This window comes from Ceratotherium simum, chromosome 13, assembly GCF_057802395.1.
Source record: "Ceratotherium simum simum isolate JZ-2026a chromosome 13, ASM5780239v1, whole genome shotgun sequence".
NCBI classification, from domain to species: domain Eukaryota; kingdom Metazoa; phylum Chordata; class Mammalia; order Perissodactyla; family Rhinocerotidae; genus Ceratotherium; species Ceratotherium simum.
In genome coordinates, this window is record NC_141912.1 from 7,309,811 (window position 1) to 7,328,175 (window position 18,365).

The window sequence follows — 18,365 nt, forward strand, 5'->3', positions numbered from 1 at the left end:
CCTCACCCAGAGTTAAACAGTGACAGTTCTTAAATTCTTACCTGACATTCCAGAGTTACAAATCACCTAGAACAGTGCCTGGCTTATAGTGAGCATTTGGCGAATATATAATGGAGGCAGCAATGGCTGTACAATTTCCTTCAGTTTCCTTCTTATCTAGTTTGGACTTTGGGTTGCTGCCAGTAATCTGGTATTTCATGCAATTAAACAATCTGAATACCAGGTACTGGTGGACTGGACCAGTGTGATGTCATATGGATGTTGAAACACATTAACCCTTGTGTGTTTATTATTGCTAATCACTGTCCCTTAAAACTGTGCTTTCATGTTTAATTTCATTTAATCTCTAAAACTCCCAATGAGCTGGATATTATTGACTACGAAGAAAGCTGAGACACAGAAAGGTAATTTATCCAAGGCTTAAAAACTAGTCAATGGCAGATGCAAGATTTGAACTTGGCATTCTGATTCCAGACTCCATGCCCCATTGGCCTAGGACAGCTGCTGTTCTGTTCCTGCATTGGCTCTGCTCAAGACTTCATTGCCCTGGGGCCCCTGTTAAGGCAGCTTGTGGCTGCTGCTGCCACTGTCTAATTCTGTCTGCTCAAGTCACAACCTCACAGTGCTGGGCTGAGCCAGTTCAGCTTCGCTTCATTTCATCAGGCCACTGGTGCTGCTGCTGCTGCTGCTGCTGCTGCTGCTACTAAGGAACCCCACAGAATGGAAGGCATCTTCTCACTTTGCTGCTGCCTCCACTCCTATGCATGGGTGGTACCAAAGCTTCCACTCTGTGCCAAAACCACCAGGACTGGTGACCCCATTTTGATGTGGCTGAACCCTGCTGAATACTCTACTGGCATGGGAAGAATCTCCCTTCCCAACTTTGAGGCACTTTCTGTTTCATGAGTTTCAAATCAGACCTGCTCTGAGTTCCTGATGTCTGACAGGTTTTTTGACAAACACATGATTCTATATAACTTGCTGCTCTCTCCTAGCATGAGAATCCAGTGTGGACTATAATAGAAGATACAGACATCATGTTGTATTCAAAATCACCTATTCCCTCTGTCACTGGGCCAAGGGTGTCTCACTGACTCTCTTTTCCCTGCAGAGGACTGATTTCCAGCAGGGAGAACTCTCATTCCTTATGTTAAAGAGATTCCTGGTAGGTCTGTCTCTCCAGTTCTCAAGACATGTTTAGACATAGCCTGAACCTGTAAGGATAATCCAGTTTAGGCTTAAACTGGGACTTCCACTTCAGTTATGTTATTAAATGATTACTAATGGATTTTATTTGGGACTCGAATTTTAATAATTTTATTTATTTTTTTTATTTTTTTCCCCCCCAAAGCCCCAGTAGATAGTTGTATGTCATAGCTGCACATCCTTCTAGTTGCTGTATGTGGGACGTGGCCTCAGCGTGGCCGGAGAAGCGGTGCTTCGGTGCGCGCCCGGGATCCAAACCCGGGCCGCCAGCAGCAGATCACACGCACTTAACCGCTAAGCCACGGGGCCGGCCCTGGGACTCGAATTTTAGATGACCAGCCACCGAAGGGGAGGAAGACTATCCTCTACGCACTCTGAATCCTTTCTGGTTGGGCTACAAATTGAATTGACATGAGACCGAATAGCAAGAGAAAATCAAACAAAGCTTTACAACATGTATACATGGGAGAAACCAGGGAAACTGAGTAACTCCACAAAATGGCAGAGGTTCTCATCTTAAACACTATCCTCAGCTACAGACAGAGAAGGATGTTGGGGGTGGGGGGAGTCAGATACAGGAGATTACCAAAAGAGCACAGTAAACAAGAGTAAGATTATTATGCAGATTTAAGGCCTCCCCTTATGCATTCACAAGTTTCTAGAGATAAGGTCATCCCCACCTCTTCTCAGTCCAGAGAGGGAGATACCTTTACAAGTGGAGATTTCCCTTCCAAATATAAATGTTTCGTAAACAGAACTTTGATAAGAATGGGCTTAGCAAGGACCCTCCCAGTCTATCCATACCCAGAGTTATCTATGGTGATGGCCTGTCCTGGGGACAGGCCTTCTATCTTAAATCCTTTTAGGCAGTTAGTGGGGGGATGGGGAGGTCAAAGTTTCTTTCAGAGTCTTCTGAGCCTTTATTGTCTTCAGCCCGAAATAATCCGCATACCAGAGTGGCACATCTTGGGGCAGCCTGCCCTGAACCCCATCACCAGTAAAGGTGCAGCAGGAACAAATAAAGTGTGCCCACTCTGGAGGTGACTGCTGTGATGAACTTAGAGAAAATGAAAACATACAAACACAAAACAAAGAGACCTGTGTGGCTGTCGGATTGGTATAAAAAGCAGTAGCCTATGGATCAGCAAAGTAAAATACTCGCCCTGATCTTAGTGCTCACAAATTCTGCATTATTGTGGTCTGCATTCTCCCTGTAGTAAACAGCTTTCCCTTGGTGCCCACCCAGAGCTCTCCCCCTTAGTGGGTTCCCATCCTTAACTTGTGGAATTAAGAATTCCATCTACTTGGGGCCGGCCTGGTGGCGTAGTGGTTAAGTTCATGCGCTCCACTTCGGTGGCTCAGGGTTCACAGGTTCGGATCCCGCGTGTGCACCGACGCACCGTTTGTCAAGCCATGCTGTGGCACCATCCCATATAAAGTAGAGGAAGATGGGCACAGATGTTAGCCCAGAGCCAATCTTCCTCAGCAAAAAGAGGAGGATTGGCAACAGATGTTAGCTCAGGGCTGATCTTCCTCACACACACAAAGAATTCCATCTACTAATTTATTTAGGTCCTCCCAGATATCTCCCCATGTTCTCTCACTCTCACATCTGCACCTATCTCTTTGACGATACGTTTTCCAAGAATATAACACATCCTGGTTATTCCCATTCATACAGCTCAGGCAAATCCCAGTTGATTCTCCACTTTTGTCATTTTATTCCCTTAGAATTTGTAAGAGCAGAGCTTTCTTTTCCTTAGATTACTTAAGATTTCTCTCAGCACCGTTAGCAAATGTGTTTATGGAGCACGGGTTTTGGTTCTGTTGTATTCTGCCTGGTAACTGAGTAGCCAGTGAACCTCCTCATGTCCTTTCAACATTTGCTCAACTGTCACTTGTCAACGAGGCTCACCCTCACCTTCCAGTTTATGGTTACAACCCTCTTGCCTCCCTCCCCTGCACTCTCGAGTCCCCTCTCGCTCTTCTCCTTTTTTCACAGCACTTGTGATCTTCTAACACAATATCTAGTGCATTACGCCTCCTGTCTGTCAACATCTTGAGGCCAGGGATCTTTGTGTCCTTGAGTCAATGTTACAGAACAGTGCCTGACACCAGGTGGTAACTCAGAAAATATTTGTTGAATTTGTTGTATTGTTACCAGTGACATATTTCCTCCACAAATTTGCAACCTAAGTTCAATTGTAGACCTAATAAGAAATGAAAAAATATTGACAAGAGATTTTCACATAGTGAGATATGTGGGGTAACTTCTGGTTCAATACTGATTCGGCTTGAACTAAAGAAGCCTGACTTATGGCCTATCAGACATACATTGTACAAACTGCTTTAACCATTAAAGAATGCACTCTCTTGGGCAGGCCCCATGGCTTGGCGGTTGGGTGCGCGTGCTCCGCTATTGGCGGCCCAGGTCCAGATCCCGAGCGCGCACCGACACACTGCTTGTCCGGCCATGCTGAGGCGGCGCCCCACATACAGCAACTAGAAGGACGTGCAACTACGACATACAACTGTCTACTGGGGTTTTGGGGAGAGAAAGGAGGAGGATTGGCAATAGATGTTAGCTCAGGGCCTGTCTTCCTCAGCAAAAAGAGGAGGATTGGCATAGATGTTAGCTCAAGGCTGATCTTCCTCAAAAAAAAAATAGAATGCACTCTCTTAAGATAAGAATACATACTTCCCCTCCTATGCCTTATTAGTCCCTTTCCCGACCTCAGGGTCATGTTGACCTGCTAATTTGCAACTGACTACCTCTTTGAAACTTTTATGAATATGTATCTTGGGCGTGCTTAATGTATGTTCTTTGTTCCAAAAAGGTATAAGACTGTACTGAAAACCATGATTCTCCAGAATGCTTTCTTGCTTTGTGGAAACTGCCTTCCTAGGTTATAATCCTCACCCTGGCTCAAGTAAAACTCACTTTATCTCTCTTATCTATAGCATGGTTATTGGTTATTTTTCATGGACAATATCAAGCAAAAACGAAAAAGTTATGTTTATTACATGCAAACAAAGACTTAAGTGTTCTTTCACCTAGCAAGGGCTAAGAAAAGAATTAAGATTTTTGTACTATACTTTACTTCTGACAGAAAAGAAGTTCTTTTGTGATCCTTATGAAAAGGGGGCAGGATGGAAAAAAGAAACAGAAAATAAGACTTTCAAAGGAGTTCTGGCTTTCCAGCCCAACTTTTCACTTAGAAGCAGGGCCTACATTCCTTCCCCATCCTCCCAGAGCACTCTTCCCACCTGGTCCTCTTTCTTCACAGCTCAAAGACCACCACCCCTACCCCCGCCAGCTCACATGTTCTTGAAAAGAATGGAAAAAGTCACAACCACCTGACCACTCACCACAAACCCCACCCCTTACCTCCATCTGTGCACTCATGCTCTGCCCTCCTCTTTGTTACAATAAAAAGGCTTATAGGCCCATCAAAGTCCATCCACCATTGGTGGTTGGGATCCTATCTCCTGCTCAAAAATGTGTGATTCTGAAAACAGCCCTCTCCTTTCTACTTAATAATAAATTTCTACTTCTCCAATTCATCGCTCCCATCAACATATAAATATACTATAATATTGTCCCCCTTAAAAAGCAAAATTCTCCCGTGGCCCCTGCTCCCCTTCAGCAACAGCCTCTGACACAGTAAAACTTCACTATCTCACCTCTCAATTTTCTCCTCCACCTGGTCCAACTGGGCTTCTATTTTCACCGCTGCACTAGCACATCTCCATCTTGCTAAATCCCCAGGTCATCACCTGAGCCCTCCCTCCTCACCTGCTTCTATAACATTTGTTTCTCTAGGCTCAACAACAACCATGCTCTCCTAGTTCTCCTTCTACCTCACTGGCCCCTCCTTCTCTCTGCCTGGCCCCTAAATGTAGGCCTCTTAGAATGGGTATACTGGGGCTGGCCCAGTGGCATAGTGGTTAAGTTCATGTGTTCTGCTTCGGCAGCCCGGGGTTCGCAGGTTCAGATCCCGAGTGCAGACCTACACACTGCTCATCAAGCCATGCTGTGGTGTCCCACAGTCAAAATAGAGGAAGATGGGCACAGATGTTAGCTCAGTGACAATCTTCACCAAAAAAAAAAAAAGAATGGATATACTGCATAATGCTGGTAAACTCACCAGCTTACATTCTGTGAGAGGTTCTGGAGGACACTCCATTTACCAAAGTGATAAGGAATGCACGAATGAGAGGGGCTCCAGCCTCTTTGAGAAGACCAGTGGTCAGCTGTCCTCTGTAGACCAGGGCTGAGGGTAAGAGATGCTGTTTTGGAACTGGGCTGATAGCAGTGGGGATGAGAGGATGAGAATGGAGGCCAGGTGGCACCCCTTAACCATCAGGAACAAGGTGGGCACAGTTATCACCATGAGCTGCACCATCGGGGAGAGGTGATGGGGAATAGGCAAGAGGAGTAACCTATAGAAAGCCACGGCAATTGTTAATATGATACATGGGACTCAACATATTGCTTAATTTATACAATTAAAGAAATCAAGAAAGATCAGGAGGCTGAGGGCAGTCACTCCAATAAAAAGTCATGATCTCTTCCTCAGCTGGGCCTGAGCCAGTTCTCAATCCCAGAACCTGGTTCCTACGATGAGGAGGCCTGAAACACCACCACAACTGCCATTCGATAGTGAATACACCATCCTTCCTCAAAGGGACCTGTGGACCCTTACTCACAGTATTCATGCATTGAGGAAAGGGGAACACCCAGCCCTTTGCAGGATTGTTGGACACAAGGTCTGAACTGACATTATATCCAGGATCTCAAGTGCCAACACAGCCCCCATCTAGAGGAAGAGTGTATGGGAGCCAGGTAATACGTGCAGTCCCAGCCCAGGTCCAGCTCACAGTGGGTCCTTCAGGTTATCAGACATACCCATATCTGGTCCCTGAAAGCACAGATGGAATGGACATACTTGGTGGTTGAAAGAACCCTTACATTGGTTCCTAATGAGAGCTATTAAGAGTATGAAAGGTAAGTGGGAGCTTCTGAAACTGCCACCACCACTCCTCTCCCCAGTCAAGATAGTAAATTAAAAACACAACCAGATCCCAGGGAAATGGTAGAGATGTGTGCCACTCTCAAAGGGGTGATGGTCTCTGTCAAATTCCAGTTTAATTTGCCAGCTGGTCCCTGCAAAAACTACATGGATCATGGCAGATGACAGCGAAATACCAACACGTAACTGAGTAGTAGCCTCAAGGCCTCATGCTCAAACGCAGCAGTTGATCACTTTGTCCTACTGACCCTTCTCTTGCATGCTCCTCAGGAACAAGACTGACCAGAATCCTGGTAACTGAGTAACTAATGAAAGTGGAAGTGGAAGTAGTGATTGACAGCAAACAGGACAGAGGAAATTATGGGGGGGAGGGTATGATGGAAATATTCTAAAATTAGATTGTGATTATTGCATGACTGTAAATTTACTAAAAATCATTGAATTTTACACTTACAATAGGTGATTTTTACAGTATGTAAATCACCCCTCAATAAAGGGAAGAGTATATAAAAAAGATATATTTATTAGTTGTAGTAATTCCTCATGTATTTACATACTGTAGTTGTTATACCTATTTGTGAGATAATAGAAAATACATATCTTGGTCTCTCCCCCAGTTCCTGGAACAGAGCAGGTGAAACCCTTGTAAATTCCTAAGTGATAAGACGACTAGGAGCATCTTTTGGTCTAACAAAGGTGACTCTGGGAGGCCCCTGGATGGTTCCCGGATGGGAGCTGGTTCCCAGAAAGACCAAACCATGATTAGAAGCTTGGAATTTTCATCCCCACCCTCCATTCTCCAGAGAGGGGAGAGGAGCTGGAAATGGAGTTAATGATTGATCATGCCTATGTGAGGAAACCTCCATAAAAATCCCCAAAGTACGGGATTCAGGGGGCTTCCATGTTGGTGAATGCACCTCTGTACCAGGAGGGTGATGCACCCCAACTCCATGAGGAAAGAAGCTCCTGCGCTGGGGACCCTCCCAGACTTCACCCTGTGTATCTCTTCATCTGTTGTTCATCTGCGTCCTTTAATAAACTGTTAGGGCCGGCCCCGTGGCTTGACGGTTGGGTGCGCGCGCTCCACTGCTGGCGGCCCGGGTTCGGATCCTGGGCGCGCACCGACGCACCGCTTCTCCGGCCATGCTGAGGCCGCGTCCCACATGCAGCGGCTGGAAGGATGTGCAACTGTGACATACAACTATCTACTGGTGCTTTGGGGGGAAAATAAATAAATAAATAAAATCTTTAAAAATAAATAAATAAATAAACTGTTAAATGTAAGTAAGTGTTTCCCTGAGTTCTGTGAGCTGCTCCATCACACTAATGAAACCCGAGGAGGGGGCCATGGAAACCTCTGATTTATAGCCGATTGGTCAGAAGCTCAGGTGACAACTTGGACTTGTGATGGCATCTGAAGTGGGCTGGGGGTAGTCTTGTGGGACTGAGCCCTTAACCTGTGGGATCTGATGCTACCTCCAGGTAGACAGTGTCAGAATTGAGTTAAATTGTAGGACACTCAGCTGATGTCACAGAGAATTTGCTTGGTGGGGGAAAAACCATCACACATCTGGTGTCAGAAGTATTGCGAATGTGGTAGTGGTGTGAGAGTAAAGAAGAAACACAGGAGGGAAAGAACTGAGTTTTTCCTAAGCTCCATTCTCCCAGTAGCAAAGCTGATTAGGGATATTCAGTCATCTAGCCCAACTGAAGTGAAGGGATGCGCCAGTGGAGTAGTTGCGCTGTGAAATCTGGAAATTTCTTTTCTCGGAACATCTTCTTTGACTTGGGCCCCATTTGTTGAATTTTCACCATATCATGCTCACTAGAATCTCTTTAAAAATATATTCTAATTGTTCTTCATGCACTCTTGGCCTTGCTAAATACAGGAAGATCTTTGTCCAATTTCAAAACGTACCCCTGAGGTACAATCATGAAATCATACTATTTCCCAAAGTCCTTTGTAAATATTTCAGACTGGATCTGCTAGATTTGAATTATATATGTCACTCACTCATACCAAGAGTTGTATTTATATAGGCAAATGTTACAATCTTTTAAAGATAGACCTAACATACAAAATATTTACATTTTTAGATTAATATTAACACAGTCCTATAATTGTTCTTAAAATAGAGTGACTATGAACTCAGTTTCTCACAACAGCTAGCATGGGGGAGCTGGGTCTTGAACCTAAATCTTATGATCCCATGTTGAGTACTCCTTTTGCTGTAGTGTTCTATCTCCCATGTGCTATAATTTAGAGAGAAATATGCTAAGTACCATTAGCAAGTCATAGGTAAAACAGAGAAGCTAGGTAGTACTTTCAGACAAAGATGAGGGCGACATTTAAATTAGGCCTTGAAGGACACAAATGTTTTAAATATGAGGAACTGGGTGGTGGAGGTGGAGAAGGGAGGAAGTTGAGTTTAGTTAGGGCAGGGAAGGGGATTTTAAGAAAAGGAAACGGGGGCCGGCCCCGAGGCTTAGCGGTTAAGTGCGCGTGCTCTGCTGCTGGTGGCCCGGGTTCGGATCCCGGGCGCGCACCGATGCGCTGCTTCTCTGGCCGTGCTGAGGCCGCGTCCCACATGCAGCAACTAGAAGGATGTGCAGCTATGACATACAACTATCTACTGGGGCTTTGGGGGAAAAAATAAATAAATAAAATTATAAATGTAAAACTTAAAAAAAAAAAGAAAACGAAACGGTACGAGCCAACATACGCAAGTCGTTTGGGGCCAGAGCACGTAAGGCAGTGAATGCTGGACTACCAAGTGAGAACTTGAAACTCTGTCGTTAACTATAACTAAAGAAAAATGATGTATGTATATACACTCCATGAAATATTATACAGCCTTTAAAAATGAGAGTTGGCATATTGAGACTGGCAACATGGAAAAATATTTATCAGAAACCCTGAGTCGAGATAGCCTTCTAGAGTAAGATACTATGTAAAAGTGCTTTGTAAACTGTAAATAACAATCTTTCAGAAGGTACAATGGGGAGTGAAAAGAAAGGAACCATGAGAGCTTTAGAGGAGAAGAGGGTTGCAAGAAGGATTTATATTTAGGCTATGGTAAGAATTCAGTAAAGAGTTATAAACTAAAGGTGTGAGAGAGTAAAAATGATTGATGGAGCAAGTCCTCAAGAAGATACGATGGGTCAGAATCAGTGGAACAAGGGACTAGAGGGAAGGAGAAGAAAGTGGATAAAAATATAGAAATCATGAGATGGAGAGGAAATTGCGCCTCCTTATAATATCCTGCGGTGAGAGCCAAAGCTTGGCTGTGAGGGCAGAAGCTGTGGCTACTTCAAACCTCCCCTCTCCCCTCAAGCCTCCTATTGCAAGAAGAGAGGGACGCTTTCACCATGAGCCCCAACTTCCCACAACACAGCTCGCAGTTGCGCTGAATGTGCCCATCCTGATTTCCTTTCTTCCAGTCTCCGAGGAAGAGATGTCCCTGTTCCAGTGCTGTGCTGTGGAACCTCGTCCCTCTTTCCTCCTCTGAGACCTTGAATCATCAATTGTCCCACTGTCTCCTTGATCTTCAGTCCCTTCCCTGACCACTGGGTCCTTCTTGGCATATATTTAACTGCTTATTAAATACCTCCCCGAATGTTTCACAGCAACCTCAACTCATCACATCTCCCGGCACATCAGCTGTCCCTCCTGTATTCTCTACTTCAGTAAGATGACCACTACCCACCCAGAACCCTGCTAGGCTTCCCAGACTCCTCTCTCTTCACTCCTACAGCAAACCAATTACCAAATCCTTTTCATTTTACCTTTGAAATTACTTTGCATCCATATCTTCCTCTTTATTTCCACTGCCACAATTTTAGTTTCTGGCCTCAGTTTTTCTCGCCTGGAGCACTGCAGCAGTGTCTTAACTGGAACTTCTGATTCTAGCATCACCCTACCATCAACCTATCTTTCATATCACCATTAGAGTGATCTTTCAGAATGCATATCTGACCACATCACTTCTCCACTTAAAATCCTTCAGAGCTTCTCATACAGATCAAGGTCAAATTTTCTAGCACGGCGTATAATGCTCTTCATGATCCTCTTCACCTCCTGCCATATGAAGAACGTAGGTTTTAGACATTACTTGTGGTGCAAGGAGTGTAACCGGGTACCTCAGGCCTCCGGGCTTTGAGGGTGCTGTTGCTTTCCTCATCCATCTATCTGGGGAACAGCTAGTCAGCTAGGAAGATCTGGCTCAGCTGTCCTCACTTCTGTAAAATCTTCCCTGAGGTCTTTTCACAGAGTCCAGGGCCACTTCATGCATCTAGAGTACCCGGGACAGACACCTATACACCATTCTAGAACAGAGGTTATTTATCTATCTCCCTCAACAGATTATGTAGTCCTTGGTGATCTTTGCCTGATTTTTCTTTATATTCTAACACAGAGGCTATGACATAGTTCACGGAAAATCACTAAATGTTTATTAAAAGATGGACTGGCTTAGACTCTGCATCCTTGAGCCATGAACCAAAGGAGACACATTCATTTTGAGACAACCTGTAGGTGAAAGATCAGAAATGTCTAATATCTATATGGCAAATGTAGCACTTCCGCACACAGTCCTGTTTGTAGACAACCTGTGTTAATCCCTCCATTCCATGTTTCATCACGTTCGTGTGCAGATTCCAGATGCTGCAGTAGCCATCTTTATCTTAATATTTTCCTCCTATCATATTTTAATTTTCCCTAGAGGATCCCATGGAACTAATAATAATAATAATGTCTCTTTTTAAGACTCGAATCACCTCCAAAGGTTCAATGCTTAATTTTCTGAAACAAAATGCTGTTATAGCTGCAACTCACTGTGCATTTCTCTTGGTTTGTCTTAAACTGTATTGCAACTTTTTGAATTTAAGAAATTAACTAATTTTGTTTCAAAATTCATATAAGACCTGTCTTATAGAATTCCTCAACAAAAATAATAGCTTTTTGGGCCGGCCCCATGGCTTAGTGGTTAAGTGATTGCGCTCCGCTACTGGCGGCCCAGGTTCGGATCCCAGGCGTGCACCGATGCACCGCTTCTCCAGCCACGCTGAGGCCGCGTCCCACATACAGCAACTGGAAGGATGTGCAGCTATGACATACAACTATCTACTGGGGCTTTGGGGAAAAAAAGGAGGAGGATTGGCAATGGATGTCCGCTCAGAGCCAGTCTTCCTCAGCAAAAAGAGGAGGATTAGCATGGATGTTAGCTCAGGGCTGATCTTCCTCACACACAAAAATAATAATAATAATAATAATAATAATAATAATAATAATAATAATAATAATAGCTTTTATTTATTCAGCACTCCCTTCAGGGCAAGATATATATTCTACATATATTTTCCTCTTGTACTTACCTGACTAATTTAAGTGCAAAACTAATTTCAGTGAGATAAAATAACTTCTTCCCTTCCACTCAAGGTATATTTTGCTTCAATAGTTACACCTCCATCCTGGTTCTGGGATTTATCAAAAGGATCATATATATGTTATGTACATTTTTTTTTTGATACATCTCACAAAATCAGCTGTCTCTGGTTCCTTTGTTTAAATTCAGAACTAATTCCTCAAAACTATGTTAAGGTGGAAATTATAAGGGTTAGGTCTTAAAAGACCAGTCCTCTCCTTTCATCTGGGTTTTAATTCCAAAGGATTTCAGAGTTAGTGTCTTTTTAAATTTGGTTGGTAGTAGGAAGAGCCTGCCTGCCTGGAGAGAAAAAGGATGTCCTGCAGGAGGAAACAAAAAGTTGAAGTGAGATCCATGACTATTTTTATGTGTCATTAAAGGCCTGATAATACGGGAGTGGTATTCTGTGAGAATAAACAGACAGATATTTGGAAAAGAAGCCACGTTATTAATCTGTTTATGTTAATGTGGAATAAGTTTGATTGTTCACAGGAAGAAATTAGAAGAAAAGTAATCACATTTTTTGGAAGGTAAAATTTCATCATTTGTACAGACTTTAATGCATCATTTGTATGGATTGATCTGGGTACTATACTTAGTAATGACTCTGCTCCTGGAGTAGCTGACAAAAATGATTAATGTTTAATCTTCAGTCGTGTTCAATCTAAATCATTTCTATTTCCTTCTAAAATCTCTGGCATCTAAAAATGAAAGGAAAAAATGTTTCTTAAGTTTTTGGGAAAGACAGGCATCTAGTGACAGAACAGCTGATTCTTGATTACATATGGAATTTTTGATTATATATGGAATTCTTATTCCATAAACAGCTAATTCTTGGTTACACACAGAAGAAGTGTACAAGGAAAGCCTATATATAGATGCACTTCACAGATAATACCAATACTATATTTCAATCATCAACATTTTTGTTTGTTGCAACCTTCTTCCCACTAAGAAACAGGACAAGGAACAGGTTGGTTGAGTTTCATCTTCCTTGGTTTGGTTGCCAGCTGGCAGAATGATAAAAAAGGAATAGAGGCAAGAATATGAATAATTCATGAAGTGGCTCACTAGCACAGTATAACTAAGAATTGATAGTGTTAAGGTATCCTCATAACTTAACTGTTAGAACAGCTGGGTCTCAGTGGGGCATATGGAGACATGCCCTTTGATTGTACCCCTCTTCACAAAGCTAGGTCACAGATAGGCCACAGTACTCACGAACACATACCCAGGGCTGGAGTGGGACAGGGGCAGCAGCAGCTGTTATCTTCTATTAGGAATTACTCCACTAGGAATTACGCTTACTAGGAATTACACTTGTAGCATTGGTCCTGGGTCCTAAGTCTGTCTAATACTGACTCCTATTTAGTACCTACTAGGGGGAGGTGCTTGGGGATACCAAAATGAATATGAGACAATTCCTGCACTAAAAGAGTTCTAGTTAAGTCAAGGGACATGTAAGCAGAGAATTGTGATGAAATGTTATAGCTGCTATTGTGTCAAAGGTACAGTGTGGGCACATGGGAGGAAGCAAGTCAGTTCCATGTGGGAGACAGGGCAGGAAAGGCTTCATAGAGGGGATGGAGCTTGAGCTGGCAGATGTCTGTGAGGTGGGAACTGAAGTAAGAGGAGAAAAGGAGCTGGAAGAGAGCATTCCAGGTAGGGGAAGCTGCATGGGGATAACAGGAAGGCATAAAAATAATACAGCCTGTTTAGAAAATAGTTAGTGGTTAGATAGGGTTGATGTATATGAGAAGGAGGAAGCAGTGAATAAGAAGACTGGATGGGAGCACAAGGCCTAGGTTGTAGAGGACCTTTTATGCCACGCTAAGGAGCTAGATTTGATCCTGAATGCAACTGGGAACCACTGAAGGGTTTTATGTAGGGGAGGGGCATCATCATGGTTTGCTTCTGAAAGATCGCTCTGTCTACTATGTGGAGGATGGAAGGAAAGGGAGCAAAACTGGAGGAAAAAACACCAATTAGGAGATGACTGTAATAGGTCAGATGAAAAATGATGAGGGCTTGACATGAAGCAGTAGCTGTGGGGATGAAGTCAACACAAGGGAAGTTTCAGAAGGAGAGGCTTCCAATTACAGGATGAAGTATGATGAGGCCGAAGAGGCCCTCATCTGAGGACAGCGGGGAAAGCTAAGCTGAATATTACCAAAATGTAACTCCAGGAACTCATATTTAATCTTGTGTTGTTGTCAGACTGTATGGAAATATAACATTCTTTATAAGGATCATCAATATGACCTACCACAGTGATGGACTTGGGATGATTTTCTAATCTTCTTGGTCTATAGGAAATAGAAAGAAAATAACGTAAAAAAAAAAAGGGTGGGGTTGAGGACTAAAATAGTGAACACAGTGAACAAGCATGCCATTATTTTATTTTATTTTATTTTATTTTATTTTATTTTATTTTATTTTATTTTATTTTATTTATTTTTTGCTGAGGAAGATTAGCCCTGAGCTAACATCTGTGCCCATCTTCCTCTATTTTTTGTATGTGGGACACCACTACTGCATGGCTTGATGAGCAGTGTATAGGTCTGCGCCCAGGATCTGAACGCGCGAACCCCAGGCTGCCGAAGCAGAGCACGCGAACTTAACCACTACACCACCAGGCTGGCCCCAAGCATACCATTATTTAATATATTTTCCCCTGACTTTCAAGGAGAAATTGTCATTTAAGATAGAATGATGTGACGGGACCGGCCCAGTGGTGTAGTGGTTAAGTTTGTGCGCTCCGCTTTGGCGGCCCAGGGTTCGCAGGTTCGAATCCCGGGTGAGGACCGACACACTGCTCATCAAGCCATGCTGTGGTGGCATCCCACATGCAAAATGGAGGAAGATGGACATAGATGTTAGCTCAGAGCCAATCTTCCTCACAAAAAAAAAAAAAAAGGATAGAACAACGAGACCCTAAAATATTAAGATAAAGCTTTTCGGTATGTAATACATAGATTATTCTCACTGCAATTAAATAAACATAGTGGGCCACAGACTCATGATATTTTAACATTCTTCTAGATTTACTTAGGATAAGATTCTGGCTATGACTCGAAAACTTCATGAATTTCCTTGGAAATGATGAAGAAATAGAGGCAAAAATAAGACATCTGAGACTATTAAAGTGCTCACTTTTATCTCCCTATTTCCCACTCTTTCTACTCATGAAGACAACTGGCACAAGCAGCACCATAGTTTTGAGATGGTGCAGAGGTAGTGGAAAGTATGCTTGCGTGCTGAATTTACTGAGCTCAATTGGTCAATGGGAGGCGGCTTCATGGGTGGTGGTGGCTGAAGGCTTATTTAAGTCTTAAGTTTTCTAAGAAACAGCCTTATCAGCTGAAAAGGGCCTTGAGAGCCCTTCTGTTCCACCTGAACCCCTTGTTTCAAGGCCAGTCTAAATCTATACAAATGGGCCTCAAATCCACTGTGAAAATAAGCTGAGTATAAGTAAACAAATATCTGAACTAGTGAAATGTGTAAATTTACATGCAAAGTTTCTTATTTTAAAATAATTTTGGAAAAATATATTACAGTTTCAGCAACTCAGAGAAGATTCATATTCAGTTTAAATTAGCAATTACTGAGCATCTGTAATATAACAGACATCAGATCACACTCTTTAATATTACCAAAAAAATTGTAGTTAACCTATCACTTTGCAAATACTAGTATAAACCTGCTGAGGGGTTTTGATTCTCAAAATATAGTTGTATTTGCAAATGGTATGCTGAACCAATGTGACCCATGACATAATCAAAAGGCAACTTCAATGTCTGCCTCTCACTTCTACTTTAGACTTTTTTCACTCAGGGAAGCTTTTCCTTTGCCGGGGGCTGAATATGCAGCAGCCCAATGACTTTTTGCTCATTCTAAGGTAATGGTCCGTCATCACTGTGAGGCATGAGCACAGTCTCAACTCAGTAATCAGAATACCCAGTCTTAAATATTAAGCAATCCTTTCATCTTCATTCGAAAATAAGTCTTCTACCCCCTACTCTCAGCTAAGGCTTTAGTTGCCCTTGGAGGTCAGTTTCTGCTCTCTTCGCTCACCTCCTCCATTTTCAGCAGGAGGAGGAAGGAAAGAGATAGGACAGTTCTTACGTGGCTGGATGGCTCTGCAGTCTCTGGGCTTGGCAAATGGCTAAAGCTGATTCTTTCTCTTTGGAGCTTGCCATTGCTAAGGACCTCGGTCCTACAATTCCCTTGACCCAGGCTGATGTATCTCTCTTCCGATGGTCACTGCTTCATCAGTCCCTAACAATCTGGCATTCCCTTCCAGCTTCTTGCTGCTGGTATCCCTCCAGGGAGCCTTGGGCAGACCCCAAGAAAACTCAACTCTTACCTGCCTTGTTCTTAAGAAACTACTGCATACATCCTGTGTCCTGATGACAAGCACAGGGAGAACAGGCCACCCCAACAGCCCCTCTGTCGTGCTGCTACAGCTTGCTTTAGTTTTCTCAGGCATGAATGAGTCACTCATCCTCTGTGTTTCCTAACTTTTAGGAAACATATTTCAAAGCTCTCTACCTGATCTCCTAGAAACTCCTTACAAGGCTTTAGGTAAAAGAGGTAGAATTACTTGGGGCTGATGGGAGCTCACAACATGAGAGAGTCAAAGAAATCTCTTCTCCAATCTCCCCCACTCTCTACACTTTTTATATGTTGGATCTGGCCGAGGGATATGAGTCACGAAACAGGTTCTTTGAAATTTTCTTCAGAAACTGCACATTTTGGGAACTGGTAAATGTTTTACTAGCACCTCAGGAACTAGGCCAGGAAGAGTCCCATTTTAACATCCTACTATGGTCTTAATCAACTCCATAGGGTTTGTGCGTATACCTGGTTAGCATCAAATACTGAGAATCTTCTAAAATAACAGATTATAAGATTTAACACTAGTGTAAGAAAATTTGGTCTGCTATATATTGATAGCAGGGTAAGCTGTTTTATTGTAGACAAAATCTTAGCTCATAATCTTTATAGTATATTCCTTAGAAGTGACTGTAAGTTCCATGAGGGCAGGGAACCTGGCTTTCCAATTCAGGTCCTACAAAAAACATTTATCAAGCAACTATTTCATACTAGGCAAAATACCAAGCACTTTCACATAATTTATCTTATTTGTCTAAATTGAGATAAGGAAAAAAGTTTTTAAAAATGTATTAGTTATTATTATATATATATTCTAAAGTTAAAGACATTATTATGAAGAAAAAGAAAGAAAAACTTACCTTGGTTTTCTGGCTTTCTCTCTGGGCCTCCTAACTAAATCTTCCAAATGTTTATTTCTCTCTTCTAAACTAAAAGAAGAAACAGTTGAATTTTATGACTAAAATAGACTTTTCTAAACTAATATTTTGTTAGATTCATTGGAGGATTTGAGTAGATAAATTCAAATGGTGGTCTAGCTCTCTGTACATCCTCCATCCATCTCACTATATGGGAATATGAGATTCTTTCCTAGCAACTCAAATCATTTAATCAGTTTTTCCCTTTATAGCTTCCAGTGGTGAAGAAGGAAAGGAGATAGCAGTAAACCTATAAAGAGACATTTAGATGTTCTTCCATATTCATTTACACAGTGGGTCGAGAACCGCTCACTCTGTATGAGTGAACCCAAAATGATCCGGCGGTGACATGTTAAATGCAAAACCCCTGAGCTGTGAACTGCTTTAACATGGGAAAATGTGTAATAGCGTTACAGGAAGGATCACAGCACGCAGGTGACCTGCTAGAGATTTACTTGTGTTCTGTTTTTATGGCTTTTAGCAAGGGAGATATATAGGAGGGCAAATTCCATTAAGATAGTCTCCTCCACCATCCAGGGAGGGTGTAATAGTTTCCTGTGGCTGCTGTAACAAGTTTCCACAAACTTGGTGGCTTTAAACAACATACATTTATTCTCTCACAGTTCCCGAGGTCAGAAGTCCAAAAGCAGTTTCATCAGGCTGAAATCAAGGTGTCAGCAGGGAGGTGCTCCCTCAGGAGGCTCTAGAAGAGAACTCCTCACCTTCTTTTCCCTCTTCCGGGTGCTGTCCTCATCTCTTGGCTCGTGGCATCTGTCGCACCGCCCTTTCCCCCCAGCTGCCATGGTCACATTGCCTCCTTCTGCCATCACATTTCTCTCTGCCTCCCTCTTATATTGACAATCATGATCGCATTTAAGGCCCACCGGGATAATCCAGGATAACCTCTCCATCTCAAAATCCTTAATTTAATTACATCTGAAGGTTTCTTTTGCTGTATAAGGGAACATTCCCAGGTTCCAGGCATTAGGATTTGGATATCTTTGGGGGCCACTATTCAGCCTACTATAGAGGGTAGACAGACCCTTAGCGGGCAGGAAATTCCACCCCAGGGGTCTTAGCCTCAGATGCCTATGGGAGAGTGAGGTAATTATGTGAAATGAATGACGCCGGCTAAATGGGGATTTGGACAAACCTGAGGACATATACCCTCTTCCCCACCTAAAGGAAGAAGTTGCTATTCAGCAATTGCCAAGTGTTGCCATGTGGGAATGTTGCAGCAATGATGTCAGATCTTATTTTTAAAGAGGAGAAATCTAAACCTTTGCAGGAAATTGTCCTTTTTAAATTCTGGCAATAATTCAAAAATATTTTAAACATTACATGGACCAAACAAAACACATCTGCCTCAGGATATGACTTGTAGGCTGTCA

General features: G+C 42.7%; 1 protein-coding gene across 1 annotated transcript in view; it reads right to left on the bottom strand.

Annotated features, from left to right (window-relative positions):
- Nucleotides 1-13,793: 13,793 nt before the first annotated feature.
- Nucleotides 13,794-18,365, bottom strand: part of CAGE1 (cancer antigen 1) — a 41,001-nt gene continuing 36,429 nt past the window's right edge. Inside the window, exons 10-11 of the mRNA XM_087437894.1 lie at nt 16,918-16,986; nt 13,794-13,968 (exon numbers count right to left, since the gene is read on the bottom strand). Of these exons, the coding sequence (XP_087294020.1) occupies nt 13,794-13,968; nt 16,918-16,986 (244 nt within the window). The remainder of the gene's footprint in view (nt 13,969-16,917; nt 16,987-18,365) is intronic.